Below are 16,964 nucleotides of genomic sequence, written 5' to 3' on the forward strand. Positions count from 1 at the left end.
AGAATATTCAATTATTACTACTTATGGCTGGAGGTATTAATTATAATTTAAAATTTCACACGCAGTGTATGTTGTATGTGTGCTGCTGCTCGGTTACCGAATATGTACATCTGTTCCTACCTGAATTGACATTTGTGGACTGCACTGCTTATGTGAAGTTACTCGTGTGTCTAGCACCAGTGCAGATACAGATTCGTTCAGCAGTTCAGTAGGAAGATATCAATGCTGATGAAACAAATAAATAAACAATGATTAATAGTTTGTTTTGGTACTCCGTACCTGTAATAGATCACAATTTCAATTATTAAAATGAATAAATGTGCATTGGTGGCCCCACGTTGGGCGCCAGTGTGGCGTTCGCTGTGTTATTCAGTGGTTTGGTATTTAACTAATTTGTAAATGGAAATGATAATCTTATTTTATTATATTGAGTAACTACTAAATAATTTTTCTCCCGCCTAAAGATGTGATCAAGTTGCTAAAGAACTCCAAGTTAACGTCGTGTTAAAGTGTTGTCTGTAAGTTTTGTAAGTGTCACTAAATCACAGTTCATACAACAGATTCTATACAACTATTGATTAAGATGGTAGTAGTTATCTTCAGCAAAATGATCATTAAAACCACCGAATATTAGCTGCGCACAACACTGACATATGTTACCTGAAACAATATTCTTCGCAACTCGTGCGTAATTAATTTCGGCTCCATACATCAGCTAGAAAAGTTTCTTATAAGGATCGTGATATGAGCACTGTTTTTAAAGAACCAATCTGATTCGAATCATTTTCATTAAAATGAGTTCGGGACCACCGGTGCACATTTATTTTTACACATTTGTATTACGTTGAGCATTTATGTCTGCAGAGTTGCGTAATTAGAATTTGCCGCTGTGATAATTGTTAAGATGGCGGCAGACAATTGATAGAGACTTTCTATTGTTAGAGCAAATAAGTATTTTAAATGCTTATTGAACTTTACAGAAACTCTACTTTTGTATTGTGCACTATTTAGACTTCATCAAACAAACATTTGATTTGTTTCTAAGGAAAACACAGACAAACATGCGATACAAATCACTATCATCAATGGCTGCGCTCCTTGCAGCGGAAAGAAACAATTAACACAGATAATGCTTACTGAGAGAGGAATTACACTTACAAATAATTATTCACTCATATTTATAATAATAATGAACTCTATTTTCAAGTAATAACTAACAAATAATTACAATTTCTTAACAGACCTCAGTTTGATATGCGTCTTGCATGCTGAACGTACAAAAGCCAACCAACAAAATGTAAAAACAAAGGAAGACAAACGCAGATCATAAAAGCACTTTACAATTATCATTGTCTTTGTATGATACACATCGATATGTCCAATTATATCATAGAATATTACATAAATAATTAATTCGCTATAAGTTTTCATTGTTTTTTCATACGTCGAATACATAATGTTCATAACTGTTAGAGGCATAATTTCCTCTAGTCGCACTGTAGCCAAAAATTTATTTCGTGGATGTTACAATGGAAACAAGCTCCAGGGAATTGAGCCACTCCCAGTGGCTTGGCCAACCTCTTCTCAGCCCTCTCGCCATGAGGAGATCATTTTGGCTACATGTCTTTTTAGCCATTGCCATTTGTTAAGTGGTGGTGCCTCACAACTTCGTGCTCATTGCCCTCAGCCTTCGATGATTTACCATTTACTGACGCAGTGCCCTTTCTTTAACCACTTATATTCTCATTTATGTTTGCCGTCTGGTCATTTTAGTGAACAACACGTGGTCTGTCGACTGCATTTTGATTTTTATGCGTCGCAGCAGTGTGGTGAAGAACATTTAATCTTTAGTTCAGGACCTCCGTTTCTGTATGGCATATTTTATGGACCGTTCTCCAAGGCCCTGTTTTTAGCTGTCATTCTTTCCATTGATTGAGCTTAACATGTAGTTGTTTTTACCTCCTTTTTTTTGCCTTCGTGTTCTACAGTTCTGACATGAGTGCATATTACCCTAGTTGTTTTTGCACCCTAAAACAAAACAAAACTAAAGCAGAACTGCATGGCATGGTTACTTACTGGGTAGGACTGAAATAGGAAATTGATAAAATCATAAGTTACAATCACCAACTTTCTCCTCCAAATACCAAAATTTTTGTTGGCTCACACCTATGAAGGAGAAATGATATTACGATAAAATAAAATTGAGCTTGCATAGAAAGATTTAGGTGTTTATTTTTCTTGATTACTATTTGAGAGTGGAAAGGTAGAGAAATATTGGTAGTCTGCCAAACAGTTATGTGTTAATTGCAGAGTAATAATGTAGATGTAGATTATACATGACAGGAGATTAATTAGAGGATAGTTGGTACATTTGCTAAGCTTCCCACCTTTGCAAGATTTTGTGTTAATGCCGGAGTCTTTTTCCATCCTTGTCCTTGATACGTATGCAGTGTTGGATGTCTTGGACACATCTATTCCATGCTGTGGTCAACTGATTTATTTACTTCTCTCTGTGTGGCAATTGCATTCAATCATATTAGTTTCAGTAGTGCTCTCTGTTTGTTTAACACTATCCCTTAAGTGTTAACCAGGTTGATTCAGTTGAGATGGTGTTGATTGGTGGAAGTACAATTTTACTGCACATTACTGTTTCCTGGTTTCTTAGTCTCCACTATTTGAATTTCTCTCTTTATTGCTCATTCCTATTTATCTTGTTATGATACACATTGATGTGTTAAGCTAATTTTGCTACAAGGATTACTGCCACATTTTGGACATAGAAATCAGTAATTTAATGTATTGTAAATATTTTGACAATATTATGAAAAGAATAGGTTGCTATTCACCATATGGATGAGACGTTGAGTCACAGACTGTGCAGCTCTATATAGCAAGTAGCAATCCATCCTTTCGTACTATTGTCATATTTCATCCTGGTTTTTTCCTTTTTATGTTTTGAATCAGTCATGGCCTGCAGGACAAGAAAATAATTTTAATTATGTATGGGATTTAAATGTCTCTTGTAAGCATCTGTTAAAGCATTTGGGAATATTGACTATTTATACAGTTCATTTATTCACATTAAAAATTGTTTGAATTAGAGAATGATTCATTAACACACTTACAGAAGAAAGGAATAATCTGCTCTACCTCTAGTGAATGTAGCTCGAATGCAGAAAGGTGTGAAAAATACAGATAAGAAAACTCTTTGACAATCTACTTACTTTAATAACGTATCTGAAGGCAGCAAAGTGCTTTCAGGTGCAAATTACAGTGAGTTTTTCATAATTGTTGTTGTAAAATGATTTTTACATTACTTGCTACCAAGAAATGTATTCCATTTTCTCTTAAGCTGCATATTTGGTTCTTTTCAAGATAGTGTGAGAGCATTTTAATTTCAGGACCATTTGGTGAACAGGATGATGAACAAGTATTTGTCCAGAAAGTTGTACCAGAGACAGATCAGTTATTTGTGAGGTTGGCATCTAATGGGAAAAGGTACTGCAGTTTTAATTAACTATTTCATAAAGTTCATTAATTAATAAATCATTAATCAATTTAATTAAATGATTGACTTTTTTAGAGGCTTCAAAATAAATCAAAGACATGGATATTTTCATACATCCATCTTCAGATGGATAGGGGAACAACAGTTGATAAATATATGTGAACCAATTAAGAACACTGTCAGCTCTGTGTCTGTATTTATTGTCACAGGGAGTGGCCGCATGGTTTGAGGTGCCATGTCACGGATTGCGCGGCCCCTCCCGCCAGAGGTTCAAGTCCTCCCTCGGGCATGGGTTTGTGTGTTGTTCTTAGCATCAGTTAGTTTAAGTAGTGTGTAAGTCTAGGGACCGATGACCTCAGCAGTGTGGTCCCTTAGGAATTCACACACATTTGAACATTTATATTTATTATTTATTTAAAAACAACTGATTTTGGTGGTCCACTCCATGTTCATCAGACCCCTGTCTGGAAACTGGTGGTCGTATAATCAATGGCAGTCAACATCATACGCTACGGTCGCAGGTTCGAATCCTGCCTCGGGCATGGATATGTGTAATGTCCTTAGGTTAGTTAGGTTTGAGTAGTTCTAAGTTCTATGGGACTGATGACCTCAGAAGTTAAGTCCCATAGTGCTCAGAGCCATTTGAACCATTTGAATCAACATCATAAAAGAATAAAAAACAACAGTGTTCACAGTGATGCATCTAGTGCAGCCTATCAACCTTTGACTGACTGATTGATGGTTTGCAGTAGACGCATCACACGTGAGTATGCAATGTTTTTGAACCTTTTATGGTGTTGATTACTTTTGGTTATATGACAACCAATTACCATAAAGGGGCCAAATGAAGGTGAAGTGACTACTGAAGCCAGTCACAAGATACAGAGCTGATGGTGTTATTCAGTGGTTCACATGTATAGATGTGGACTTTTGTCCTTTGATGAACTTAGGAACTTAAAAGTAATTATGAAGTTGGCAGTTGACTGAGTTACTCGATTCTCACATTAGAGTTACCATCACTCTTATCTTAAATGCCAATAATTTTTATAAGATAAATAGTAGATACATACTGATTTTTTTTATTTGACTTAATTATAATCATGTTATTTACTTTCTGTTTGTTGCAAGTGTTATGAAATATTTATGTGTGATGTAATCGCAGATGGAATTTGCTGATCATGTTTTTATTTTATTTGCTTGCATGTCAGTGTTTGGAGTACATTTTCAGACGCTAACACTATGGTTATGGTACTTTTTGTAATATGCCATCAATCTGTCTGCTTCTCGAGGTTTCCTAAGTGTTCATGTTGATTATCAAAATGCCTGTTTCCAGAGTCCCTATCACCATCACCTTCTAATATTGGAGTTCTCAACATCTAATAAGGTTTTATCCTGCAGTAATATTATCATTTTTAAGTTTTGTGTTTAAATCAATATTTCTTTAATTGCAAATATAGACTCACCAGCCGTGTTCACTGCTTAACCTGGTTTTCCAGCTTTTCCTTTGTTTTCTCTCCCTAGTTTCTAAATTTCCCCTGACATCTTGTTTACTCTGTGATGTGACATGGTCCTGTAATGCAAAATGATTTTCTCTGTCTTGCTCTGAAGAAGAATGTTAATCCCTACTGTGTTATGTATGTGTACTTCTGCTCATCAATCACAATCAGGGACTGGGTGTTGTGTTGTCCTAATCATCATCATTTCATCCCCATTGACGCGCAAGTCGCCGAAGTGGCATCAAATCGAAAGACTTGCACCAGGCGAATGGTGTACCCAACGGGAGGCCCTAGTCTCATGACATTATTATTATTATTATTATTATTATTATTATTATTATCTATTTTAATAATTTCTCCAAAAAGTAAATGCCATCAGTGACCAGCCGCAAATGATCAATTCCAAAAAACAAATGTGTTCTGCTGCATACTCCTCACATTGCTTGCTGAACTGTTGTCTAAATCATTCATTTGTGAATAATTCATTGCCAGATGAGTGACACTGCAGTGATGCAGGAGACAGAAGCAGCTGAACTGTTTTACAGCCCAGTTGCCTAATTTGGTTTATGCATGGCATTCCTAAACCATTCAAGGTGATAACTATAGTGTTTCTTAGATAAGGGCATTGCCTGCACCACACTTGCAATATTACCGGTAGATTTGGACTGTTGAATATAAAGACACTATGATTTTAATGAAGCGCTCTTTTTTTTTTTCCTTCTTTGATATGTGTGTCCTATGAAGGGATCAAAATCCATGTTCTCCTTGCTGCTCTGCCCAAGCTTCTTCCATAATCGACTTGTAACTTTGTTAATTTCCACTGTCATCCAGCATTCTTCTTCCTCTTCATCTCTTCGTTGCAATCTTTTGTATCCAATATATAACTGAGGTAGAACATGTTCCTCATTCTTGTAATTTCCTCTCCTATTCTTAGAAGTATGTCTTCATTCCACTTTTTGTCGTCCATTTTACCTTAAATATTTTTCTCCACTGTGACATTTCAGAGCTATCCAGATTTTTTCTCTTTATTTTGACTGCCCGTGGTTCACTGTCATGTTGTACTGCTCTCCAAACAAGCCACTTGGCAAAGCTGTTTCCTAGCTGTAGCAGCATTCTTTTTCCTGTTAGCAAAACTTTCACTTCTTCAGAAGCTATTTTACACATAGATGTTCTACTTGACTCCTCCAAACAGCTTCCATTTTCTTTCACCAAATGTCTAAGTACCTGAAGGGTTTTACTTATTCCTTGCTCTCTCCATCAAACAATATTTTGAAGGAACCTCCATATTTGCTGATTGTCGTCACTTTGGCTTCCGTACATTGACCCTCATTCTATAGCTTTTTTCCACCCTTTTATGACCTTCACCATCATCGGCTGTAGTGCTTTCACCAGTACTGTCAACACTGCTTGATCATCTGCATACTTAATAAAATTAAGTCTCTTAAGGAGATGCATAATTAATAGGTATTATACAGCTAACTTAAATATGCCAAAAAAATTAAATTTGTGGCATCAAAACAATATTCTTATGTTGAATTCACAGACTCATTGCACCAGTGCTGAAAAATGCATCAGCATTTCTCTGTTGCCTTTTTTTTACCAATTTACAGACAGCAAAAGATATCATGTTTCTGAATGTGAAAGAATTGTCTCATTAAGAAGCTTTTTCGTGAAACCATTTTGTTGGCCACTTTGGCAAATCTCTTGTCCTTGGCCACTAATTCATTGTAGAATCTTTGTATGAATTTTAAAGCACTGAATTTAGTTCATGAAGATACATCTGAGGTTTCACAAATACCTCAGGTAACAATTATTCTATTCCATTGTGGCATTGTGATGCAGCAACCTTATTACGGCTAATATTAAAAACAGTTGTAGGTTGCACAGTGTTCTTTATTAACTCAAGAACAACATGTTACGCCCAGGTAGGACACCACATGGTTATCTGAAAATATGAAGGGAGGATGATATTGCAGTTCATCCGACATGATCCTATCTGGACTACTACAACAGCAAAGTGAGGATGAGAAAACAAGTTAAATGAAATGGCATAGCAATACATATACTATGATAATTCACCTAAAAGTTTTTTAAAGTTACTACCATACACCAATTACACTGAGATGACAAAGTCATTCAATACCTCTTACTATCGTGCAGGACCTCCTTTCGCCCAATGTAGTGCAGCAACTGAATGTGATATGGACTCAACGAATCGTTGGAAGTCCCCTGCAAAAATATGAGCCATGCTGCCTCTATAGCCATACATAACTGCATAAGCGTTGCTGGAGCATGATTTTGTGCAGGAATGGCTCTCTCAATTATGTCCCATAAATGTTCTGTGGGAGTCATGTTGGGCAATCTGGGTGGCCAGATCATTCACTTGAATTGCTCAGAATGTTCTTCGAACCAGTCACGAACAGCTGTGCCCCAGTGACAAGGCACATTGTTATCCATAAAAATTACATCTTTTTTTTAGGAACATGAGTCCATGAAAGGCTGCAAATGGTGTCCAAGTAGCCAAACATAATCATCTCTAGTCAATGATTGGGTCAGCTGGACCAGAGGACCCCGTCCATTCCATGTGAACACAGCCAACATTATTATGGAGCAACCACATACTGCACAGTGCCTTGTTGACAATCTGGATCCATGGCTTTGTGGGATCTATGCTGCACTTGAACCCTCCAATCAGCTCTTACCAACTGAAATCAGGACTCACCTGACCAGACAACAGTTTTCCAGTCATCTAGTGTTGAACCGATATGTTAATGAGCCCAGGAGAGGTGCTGCAAGTGATGTCATGCTGTTAGCAAAGGCACTCACATCAGCTGTCTGCTGCCATAGGCCATTAATGCCAAACTTTGTTGCACTGTGCTAACGGACACATTCATTGTACATGTCACATTAATTTCAGCAGTGATTTCACACAGTGTTGCTTGTGTATTAGCATTGAGAACTCTTCGCAAATGCCACTGCTCTCAGTCATTAAGTGAAGGTCGTTTAATGACCAGTTGACCAGTAAAAATCAAGCCTACTATGGCTCTGTGTTTCCCATTTTTGAAGAACTTATGACTTTTTAGTTCCTCTTATTCCATATGACCAAGGCCAGTATTATTTATAACTGTATATCTTCATTGTTTCATTTTAGCTTTATATTTATTGTCGGGTCTTTTCTTTTATTATTGCTTTTAGAAATTTCACTTTTATTGTACAGCAATTGCATTGATGAGCTTTAATGTCTATGCCTCCATACATAGTTTCTGACCTTATATGATGCAAATTACATGCACTTGCATTTTTATTCTAATATGGTTTACATTTTAGTGTGGGTCTTGGAATATTCAATTCCCTAATGATTTCTGTTCTGGAATGTTCCATGCATCTAGCTCCAGCTACCATTTCGTGCTGTGTTCAAAGTCTATTAATTCCCATCTTGCAGCCATAATTAGGTCAGAAACCTTCTCATGTGAGTCACCCGAATACAAATGGCAGCCTTGCCAGTGCACTGCCCTTTGTCTATGTGATACTGCCGCCATCTGTACGTGCGCATATCGCTATCCCATGACTTCTGTCACCTCAGTGTACAGTTGTTGTTGTTGTTGTTGTTGTTGTTGTGGTCTTCAGTCCTGAGACTGGTTTGATGCAGCTCTCCATGCTACTCTATCCTTTGCAAGCTTCTTCATCTCCCAGTACCTACTGCAACCTACATCCTTCTGAATCTGCTTAGTGTATTCATCTCTTGGTCTCCCTCTACGATTTTTACCCTCCACGCTGCCCTCCAATGCTAAATTTGTGATCCCTTGATGCCTCAAAACATGTCCTACCAACCGATCTCTTCTTCTAGTCAAGTTGTGCCACAAACTTCTCTTCTCCCCAATCCTATTCAATACCTCCTCATTAGTTACGTGATCTACCCACCTTATCTTCAGCATTCTTCTGTAGCACCACATTTCTAAAGCTTCTATTCTCTTCTTGTCCAAACTATTTATTGTCCATGTTTCACTTCCATACATGGCTACACTCCATACAAATACTTTCAGAAACGACTTCCTGACACTTAAATCTATACTCGATGTTAACAAATTTCTCTTCTTCAGAAACGATTTCCTTGCCATTGCCAGTCTACATTTTATATCCTCTCTACTTCGACCATCATCAGTTATTTTACTCCCTAAATAGCAAAACTCCTTTACTACTTTAAGTGTCTCATTTCCTGATCTAATCCCCTCAGCATCACCCGATTTAATTTGACTACATTCCATTATCCTCATTTTGCTTTTGTTGATGTTCATCTTATATCCTCCTTTCAAGACACTGTCCATTCCGTTCAACTGCTCTTCCAAGTCCTTTGCTGTCTCTGACAGAATTAGAATGTCATCGGCGAACCTCAAAGTTTTTATTTCTTCTCCATGGATTTTAATACCTACTCCGAATTTTTCTTTTGTTTCCTTTACTGCTTGCTCAATATACAGATAGAATAACATCGGGGAGAGGCTACAACCCTGTCTCACTCCTTTCCCAACCACTGCTTCCCTTTCATGCCCCTCGACTCTTATAACTGCCATCTGGTTCCTGTACAAATTGTAAATAGCCTTTCGCTCCCTGTATTTTACCCCTGCCACCTTCAGAATTTGAAAGAGAGTATTCCAGTTAACGTTGTCAAAAGCTTTCTCTAAGTCTACAAATGCTAGAAACATAGGTTTGCCTTTTCTTAATCTTTCTTCTAAGATAAGTCGTAAGGTTAGTATTGCCTCACGTGTTCCAACATTTCTACGGAATCCAAACTGATCTTCCCCGAGGTCCGCTTCTACCAGTTTTTCCATTCGTTTGTAAAGAATTCGCGTTAGTATTTTGCAGCTGTGACTTATTAAACTGATAGTTCGGTAATTTTCACATCTGTCAACACCTGCTTTCTTTGGGATTGGGATTATTATATTCTTCTTGAAGTCTGAGGGTATTTCGCCTGTCTCATACATCTTGCTCACCAGATGGTAGAGTTTTGTCAGGACTGGCTCTCCCAAGGTTGTCAGTAGTTCTAATGGAATGTGGTCTACTCCGGGGGCCTTGTTTCGACTCAGGTCTTTCAGTGCTCTGTCAAACTCTTCACGCAGTATCATATCTCCCATTTCATCTTCATCTACATCCTCTTCCATTTCCATAATATTGTCCTCAAGTACATCGCCCTTGTATAAACCCTCTATATACTCCTTCCACCTTTCTGCCTTCCCTTCTTTGCTTAGAACTGGGTTGCCAACTGAGCTCTTGATATTCATACAAGTGGTTCTCTTTTCTCCAAAGGTCTCTTTAATTTTCCTGTAGGCAGTATCTATCTTACCCCTAGTGAGACAAGCCTCTACATCCTTACATTTGTCCTCTAGCCATCCCTGCTTAGCCATTTTGCACTTCCTGTCGATCTCATTTTTGAGACGTTTGTATTCTTTTTTGCCTGCTTCATTTACTGCATTTTTATATTTTCTCCTTTCATCAATTAAATTCAATATTTCTTCTGTTACCCAAGGATTTCTATTAGCCCTCGTCTTTTTACCTACGTGATCCTCTGCTGCTTTCACTTCTTCATCCCTCAGAGCTACCCATTCTTCTTCTACTGTATTTCTTTCCCCCATTCCTGTCAATTGTTCCCTTATGCTCTCCCTGAAACTCTGTACAACCTCTGGTTCTTTCAGTTTATCCAGGTCCCATCTCCTTAAAGTCCCGCCTTTTTGCAGTTTCTTCAGTTTCAATCTGCAGTTCATAACCAATAGATTGTGGTCAGAATCCACATCTGCCCCTGGAAATGTCTTGCAATTTAAAACCTGGTTCCTAAATCTCTGTCTTACCCACTAAAATGTAAACCATATTAGAATAAAAATGCAAGTGCATGTAATTTGCATCATATAAGGTCAGAAACTATGTATGGAGGCATAGACATTAAAGCTCATCAATGCAATTGCTGTACAATAAAAGTGTACAGGTACGATACTAAATGGAAGAAACTGAAAAACATGCCGTAAAAATAGACTGGAGAAAAACACCAGCAACAGGGAGCGATAGAGAGCAGAAGGAGACCGCCTATGCCAACCTTTTATGGGATATCTAGAAAATAACTTCCTATCTCCCAAAATGCCAAACCCTTAGTCTGGTTCAGCTGGACTCAGGGTCAAGACACCCTGCCTTCATTCCTTCACAATCTCAACACCTGTCCTGCTCAACTCAGCCTGCCACCTTCCTAAAGTCGACCTCCTCCAGTCTGATGGCTCCATCTACACCTATGTCCACATTAAACCCACCAACAATACTTGCATTTTGACAGCTGTCACCCCTATCACACCAAAAAATCCCTCTCAAACAGCCTGACCACTTGGGGATGGCATACCTGCAGTGACAAGAATTCCCTTCCCTAGTATGCTGAGGGTCTCACGAAGGCCTTCAAAGACAGGCACTATTCCCCAGGATTCCCCAGAACCAGTCTGCAAAAAAGATCACTGTGCCATTTCCCCCTCACACCCACAATCCTCCCACCACCCCCAAGAACCAGCCACAAAGGAGTGCCCCATTCATCACCCAGTAGACCCCCCACTCCCACGCAATGAAAACAACTGAACCACATTCTTCACCAGGGCTTTGGTTACAAGACCTGCCCTAACCACCCACTCACCACTTCCTATTGCAGTCCTGTCACAGGTTTATCCTACCCCATCAGGGACCAGGCCACCTACGAAAACAGCTATGTCATTTACCAGCTCTGCTGAAACCATTGCACGGCTTATTGTATTGGTATGACTACCAACTTGCTGTCCATCAGGACGAATGGCCATAGCCAAACTGTGACCAAGAGCAAAGTAGACTACCCTGTGGCACAACATATAGTTGAGCACAACATGCTTCATTTCAGTGGTTGCTTCACTACCTGAGCCATCTGGATATCTGGATCCTTTCCTACGCCACCAGCTTATTTGAACCACACAGATGAGAGTTAATCTTACAATACATTCTCCGTTTCCATAATTATCCCGGTCTCAACCTACTGTCCTCACACCCTCCACCCAAAAATTCTAATGCACTCTCTTCTATCATCTCCTTTCCATTCTCATCTCCCAGCTTCTTTGTTTGTCATCCTCTGTCAGTGCTCCCGCCCATCTTTCCCCGATCCTCTCCTTTTTGCTCCTCCCCCCCCCCCCCCCCCCCACACACACACACACACACACACACACACATCCCTGTCCCACAAGCTTCTGACGCCACACCTCTTAGCATTCTAGCTCCTGCACACTCTGCCAGATAGAGTTCCTCTGTTACCACACCTGTACACTACTGTCCCTTCCCTTTCCCTGCCCAGCTGCAACCCCTTGTGATAGTAACATCCTGGCCTGAGCTGCCACAGTTGGCAGTCGTGTGTGTGTGAGGTGTGTTTGCTCATGTGTTTGAATGGTTTGTGGTTCTGTGGTTGTCTTTTGCTGAAGAAGGCTGTGGCCAAAAGCTTTATGTGAGTGTTTTGTAATTGTGCCTGTCTTTAACTCAATGTGTCTTCTTTATAGTAAGTAGCAATCTATCTTTTCCTGCTGTTTAAAAACATTATAAATACTTATTTGATTAATAATCACACCTGACAATGTTTTAGTTCTAAAAAAGGAAAAGAAAAGTATTCTGTTTAACAAAATATTACTAGATATGCCAGAAAAAAAGAAGAAAAAAATAGCCATGACAAAGAATTGAACTGGACCAGCAGTTTTAGTAGTCATAACATCTCAGCAACGTGGCTGCCGACTTTGCTGTACTAGACACAAAGAATGACAGGTAGCTTTAAAACACAACCACCCTAATAATTTGAACATTATTAACTTTTCACCCCACATAATATTAATAAAAAATGTTTATTTTAGACACTCTTATGATGTATAGCATTGAAAATACGATTTTTTGTCATCAGCTTTGACCTCCATTTTTCAAAAACTAGGGAGTGTCTGGCAAAAAGCTGAAGCACTTATGACATTATTTTCAATATAGAACATCATTGCAAAACTTGATCAAAATCGGAGCCCCACATCAGACTCTCCTGTTGTAAGCGGCAGTTGATGTTGTTGTGTACATCTTAAATCATCTTGAATCTCTCAGCTTGCATGACTGGCTATCATTACACATAAATTTCTCTCTTCATACAAAAATGAAAAAAATCTTTTATTGATAAATTCACTGTAAAATATAAATTAGAAATAATGCTAACATCCACAGTATGTAACACTAATTCTGCTTCAATGTGTTTCTTTCATTTCTCTTATAGGGTGTGTGTTATAAAAGCTGTAGATGGTAGCACAATAACATCATTTTGTGTTCATGAGTGTGAAGGATCAAGTCGTATGGGCTCCAGACCACGACGATTTATATTCACTGGTCATAGCAACGGAGCAATCCAGATGTGGGATCTTACAACAGCACTTGATCTCTCTAGTCGTGGAGAACCAGGTGATTAATGTAGGGGAATTTAATGGAGTGGGTACAGAAAATGTATTTGTACATTAGCATATGTAGTATAATACAAGTCAAATGTTAAAGTTTGGATGACATGAGTTTATTTTATCTTTCATATAATTTGCAGTATGCATAGTATTAACTGTCAACCGTTTGTTGTAATCAGTATGGAACCCTTGTGATTTCAGTGAATCAGATGTCAGGAGGGCCAACAGCTGAAGAACTGCTTAAGCTGCTTGATCAATGTGATCTCAGTAATAGCCATTGTTCCACACCATGCATTTCACCATGTCCCTCAGCAGCAGCAAATTCTGCAGCACGCATCAAGACTTCAAATGTTGTTTTTCTAAATCAGTCACAGGAATCTAGTGAACGTATTAGCAATGGAACGCCTTGTTGAATGTTGAACTGCGAACATGAATGATCATGTTGTATTACAGACATTTGTATGTGTTCAGTGTTACAATTTTTATTATGAAGCATGCGTGTCTATTTTCTTACTGGATGTGATGTGTATGAATGTGTTTTGTACTATTTGCATATATATTTCATGATTCATTAACAGTGGATCTTATTAAAAATAAGAAAATGAAATTTTAGTAATCATCAGATAGTGTGAGTATAACATTACCAATCATTTCAGAATTTTAACTTTGACATTTTGAAAAGAGTGATGAGAAGAGGAGAATTCGAGTGAAGTAAAGACTTGCCCCTATTAACATTGATGTTTGACATTCAGTTCTGCTTTCCCTTTCCTTTATTTCCACCCACCTCTTACAGTTTTCTCTACCCTTTTCTACTTTTCTAGTATTTTTTGTATGGCATATTTTCATGAACTACAGACCTTGCTGAGGTGAGGTGGTTTGCATGCCATACGATATAGATGGCTGTAATGTAGGTGCTATCACAACAAAGGGATATATGTGGAGAGGCGGACAAAAATGTGGTTCCTGAAGAGGGGCAGCAACCTTTTCAGTAGTTGCAGGGTCAACAGTCTGGATGATTGACTCATGTGGCCTTGTAACATTAGCCAGAATGGACTTGCTGTGCTGGTACTGCAGATGACTGAAAGCAGGGAGAAACTAATGCCATTACCTTTCCCTAGGGCATCTGGCTCTGCTGTAGGGTTAAATGAGGATGGCATCATCTTGGGTGAAATATATTGCATCATCTTGGGTAAAATATATTGCAGGTAAAATAGTCTGGCATTTGGATCTCTGGGTGGGGACTACTAAGGGGGATGTCATCATCAGGAAAAACAAAACTGGAATTCTGTGGCTTGGAACATGGAGTGTTAGCTCACTTATTGGGTAGTTAGGTTAGAGAATTTAGAAAGGGGAATCGATAGGTTGAAAAGACATAGTGGCAATTAGTGAAGCGCAGTGGCAAGAACAACAGAATTTCTGGTAAGATCTGTACAGCTGTATCAATACAAAAACAGATAGGGGTAATGGAGGAGCAGGCCTGATATCATCAAATGTAAAACAAGGTCAACGGAATGAATTAAATCAGATGATGCATTTGATAGATCTTATTTTGGTTTATTAATAAAGCATATGTCATCTAATAACGTCTGGAACACTGTGTGGGCCAAAGATATAATATAAACATGCCTGCTCAAAAAAGCGAGATGTATGAAAGGAGAAATGAACATTCTTTAAGCTGATAAATTTTTCACTCTTCAACTATCTGCCTCTTCCTGTCTGGGTTTCTGGGTGGACGTGCTGCATTTGTGAACTATGTGTAGTTGAGTAAAAGCTTTTACAATATATCTTATGGAAGACGAGGCAGTTTCTTTCATACTTAAATTATTCATCTGGAAAATGATACCTGGAAACACAGCAACCTGCAATCTTCGAGTATAAGGGTGATCTGATTTGTGATTGTATCATACTGCATTACTGGTCACAGCACGGGACAATGTTTTCGTCTCTCCAAGAAAGAGGGGATAAATATCATCCTGTTAAAAGGAAAATAAATATATTAAATACATTAATCAGTTAGACTGTTTCAGTGGTAATCGTAGTGAGAGACTGTGGAGATGCGAACTTTTGGATGTGTGAATTGTTGCTCATGAAAGTATCTGCCAGCCACACACCTTAAAATAATCCACATTAGTCAGACACCTCCTTATGGCCCCAGTTATTAAATGCAGCATTGTAACTGGTGACTATAAAAGGGATGGTGTCAGGTATAGATAATTGAAAGAATTAAAACATATGAGACATTGTGAAAATTTTCCATTGTACCAATCATGTTTTGTTTTCTTTGTTGAATGAAACGAATAATGTTGCCAGGAGAAAGAGAGTAAGGATCATAAAGAAGGATATGCATGGACAGAGAACAAAATTTGTATGGAAACTACCAGAAAAAGAAATTGTGAAGCCCATCGAGAAGGTAGGAAAATTCTAACTTATAACTTGCATTGGCTGCACTTGGGAGCACCTCACTTGTATCTAATAGCAGTAGTATGTCTCCCTCCCATCCTAAAAAATGGAGCATTTTAAACTGTGGTAAAAGAGTGTATTTATTAAAAATATTTGTTTCTGGAAATTTCGAATGAGAGTACGTGTGGCAACAATGAGTTGCAATATATTTTCACAACACGTCGCAAGATAATTTACCAAATTTTCTTAGAGTAATTAAGAAAAGGATATTTATTTTAAAATTTTGCCATTAATAAATGACAAGGATGGAAATGGACACAGCAGATAATTAATTCAGTAATTGATGTACAAGTACAAAATGTCAGCGCAACTAACACGAGGACAAATGAGTGAGTGTGAAAATGTTGGTGAATCAGACAACAGTTGTGATTATTATTTAAGCTCAGCTATGATTGAGGACAGTATTGTGATTAATGATGTGACTGTACATAGGGTAGATGAAATAAATTCACGAATATCACTTGGAAGCATTTTTTCACGAGGCTAGTGAAAGGCACAGTAGCGCAGATTCTAGTAGATGTGAAACATCCGAATCAGGTGAAATGGACCTGAATCTGGTCAGATATGACTCACTAGGTGTTCAAAATTGTACCCCAACATTGATACAACTTATGCAAGGGATGATGAAAACTCTTAATGATTTTAGGAATGAACGAATACAAAAAATTATTAACTAACACAATAATTAAAGAACAAACATAACAGGAGAGTACTGATCTAACATAAAAATTTAATAATTTAACACAAAAAGTCAAAGATTCTTCAAAACAACAAACACAAACATTTAATGATCTTAGGAATCATGTGTCAAAAATTTGATCACTTTCAAATGAACAAATGAAAAACTTTGATGACCTAAGTAACAAGTTACACACCGACCAGTCAAATAATTTAAAATGTAAGTTGTCCAAAAAGGGAAAAGAATTAAAGGTGGAGTTATTCACAGATCTTTCTCAGAAAATAGGTAAGCTAGATAAAAAGGTATCGATGTTGACAAAGCACGGAAGGAAATGGCAGGTAAGCTGAAAACCATGAGTGACACAC

General features: G+C 38.0%; 1 protein-coding gene across 1 annotated transcript in view; it reads left to right on the plus strand.

The window, feature by feature from the left end:
• Positions 1–14,192, plus strand: part of LOC124795536 (BTB/POZ domain-containing protein KCTD3) — a 256,895-nt gene extending 242,703 nt beyond the window's left edge. Inside the window, exons 10-12 of the mRNA XM_047259607.1 lie at positions 3,402–3,498; positions 13,286–13,467; positions 13,662–14,192. Of these exons, the coding sequence (XP_047115563.1) occupies positions 3,402–3,498; positions 13,286–13,467; positions 13,662–13,873 (491 nt within the window). The 3' untranslated portion in view covers positions 13,874–14,192. The remainder of the gene's footprint in view (positions 1–3,401; positions 3,499–13,285; positions 13,468–13,661) is intronic.
• Positions 14,193–16,964: the final 2,772 nt, after the last annotated feature.

The sequence above is a fragment of the Schistocerca piceifrons genome, chromosome 4, assembly GCF_021461385.2.
Source record: "Schistocerca piceifrons isolate TAMUIC-IGC-003096 chromosome 4, iqSchPice1.1, whole genome shotgun sequence".
Lineage (NCBI taxonomy): Eukaryota > Metazoa > Arthropoda > Insecta > Orthoptera > Acrididae > Schistocerca > Schistocerca piceifrons.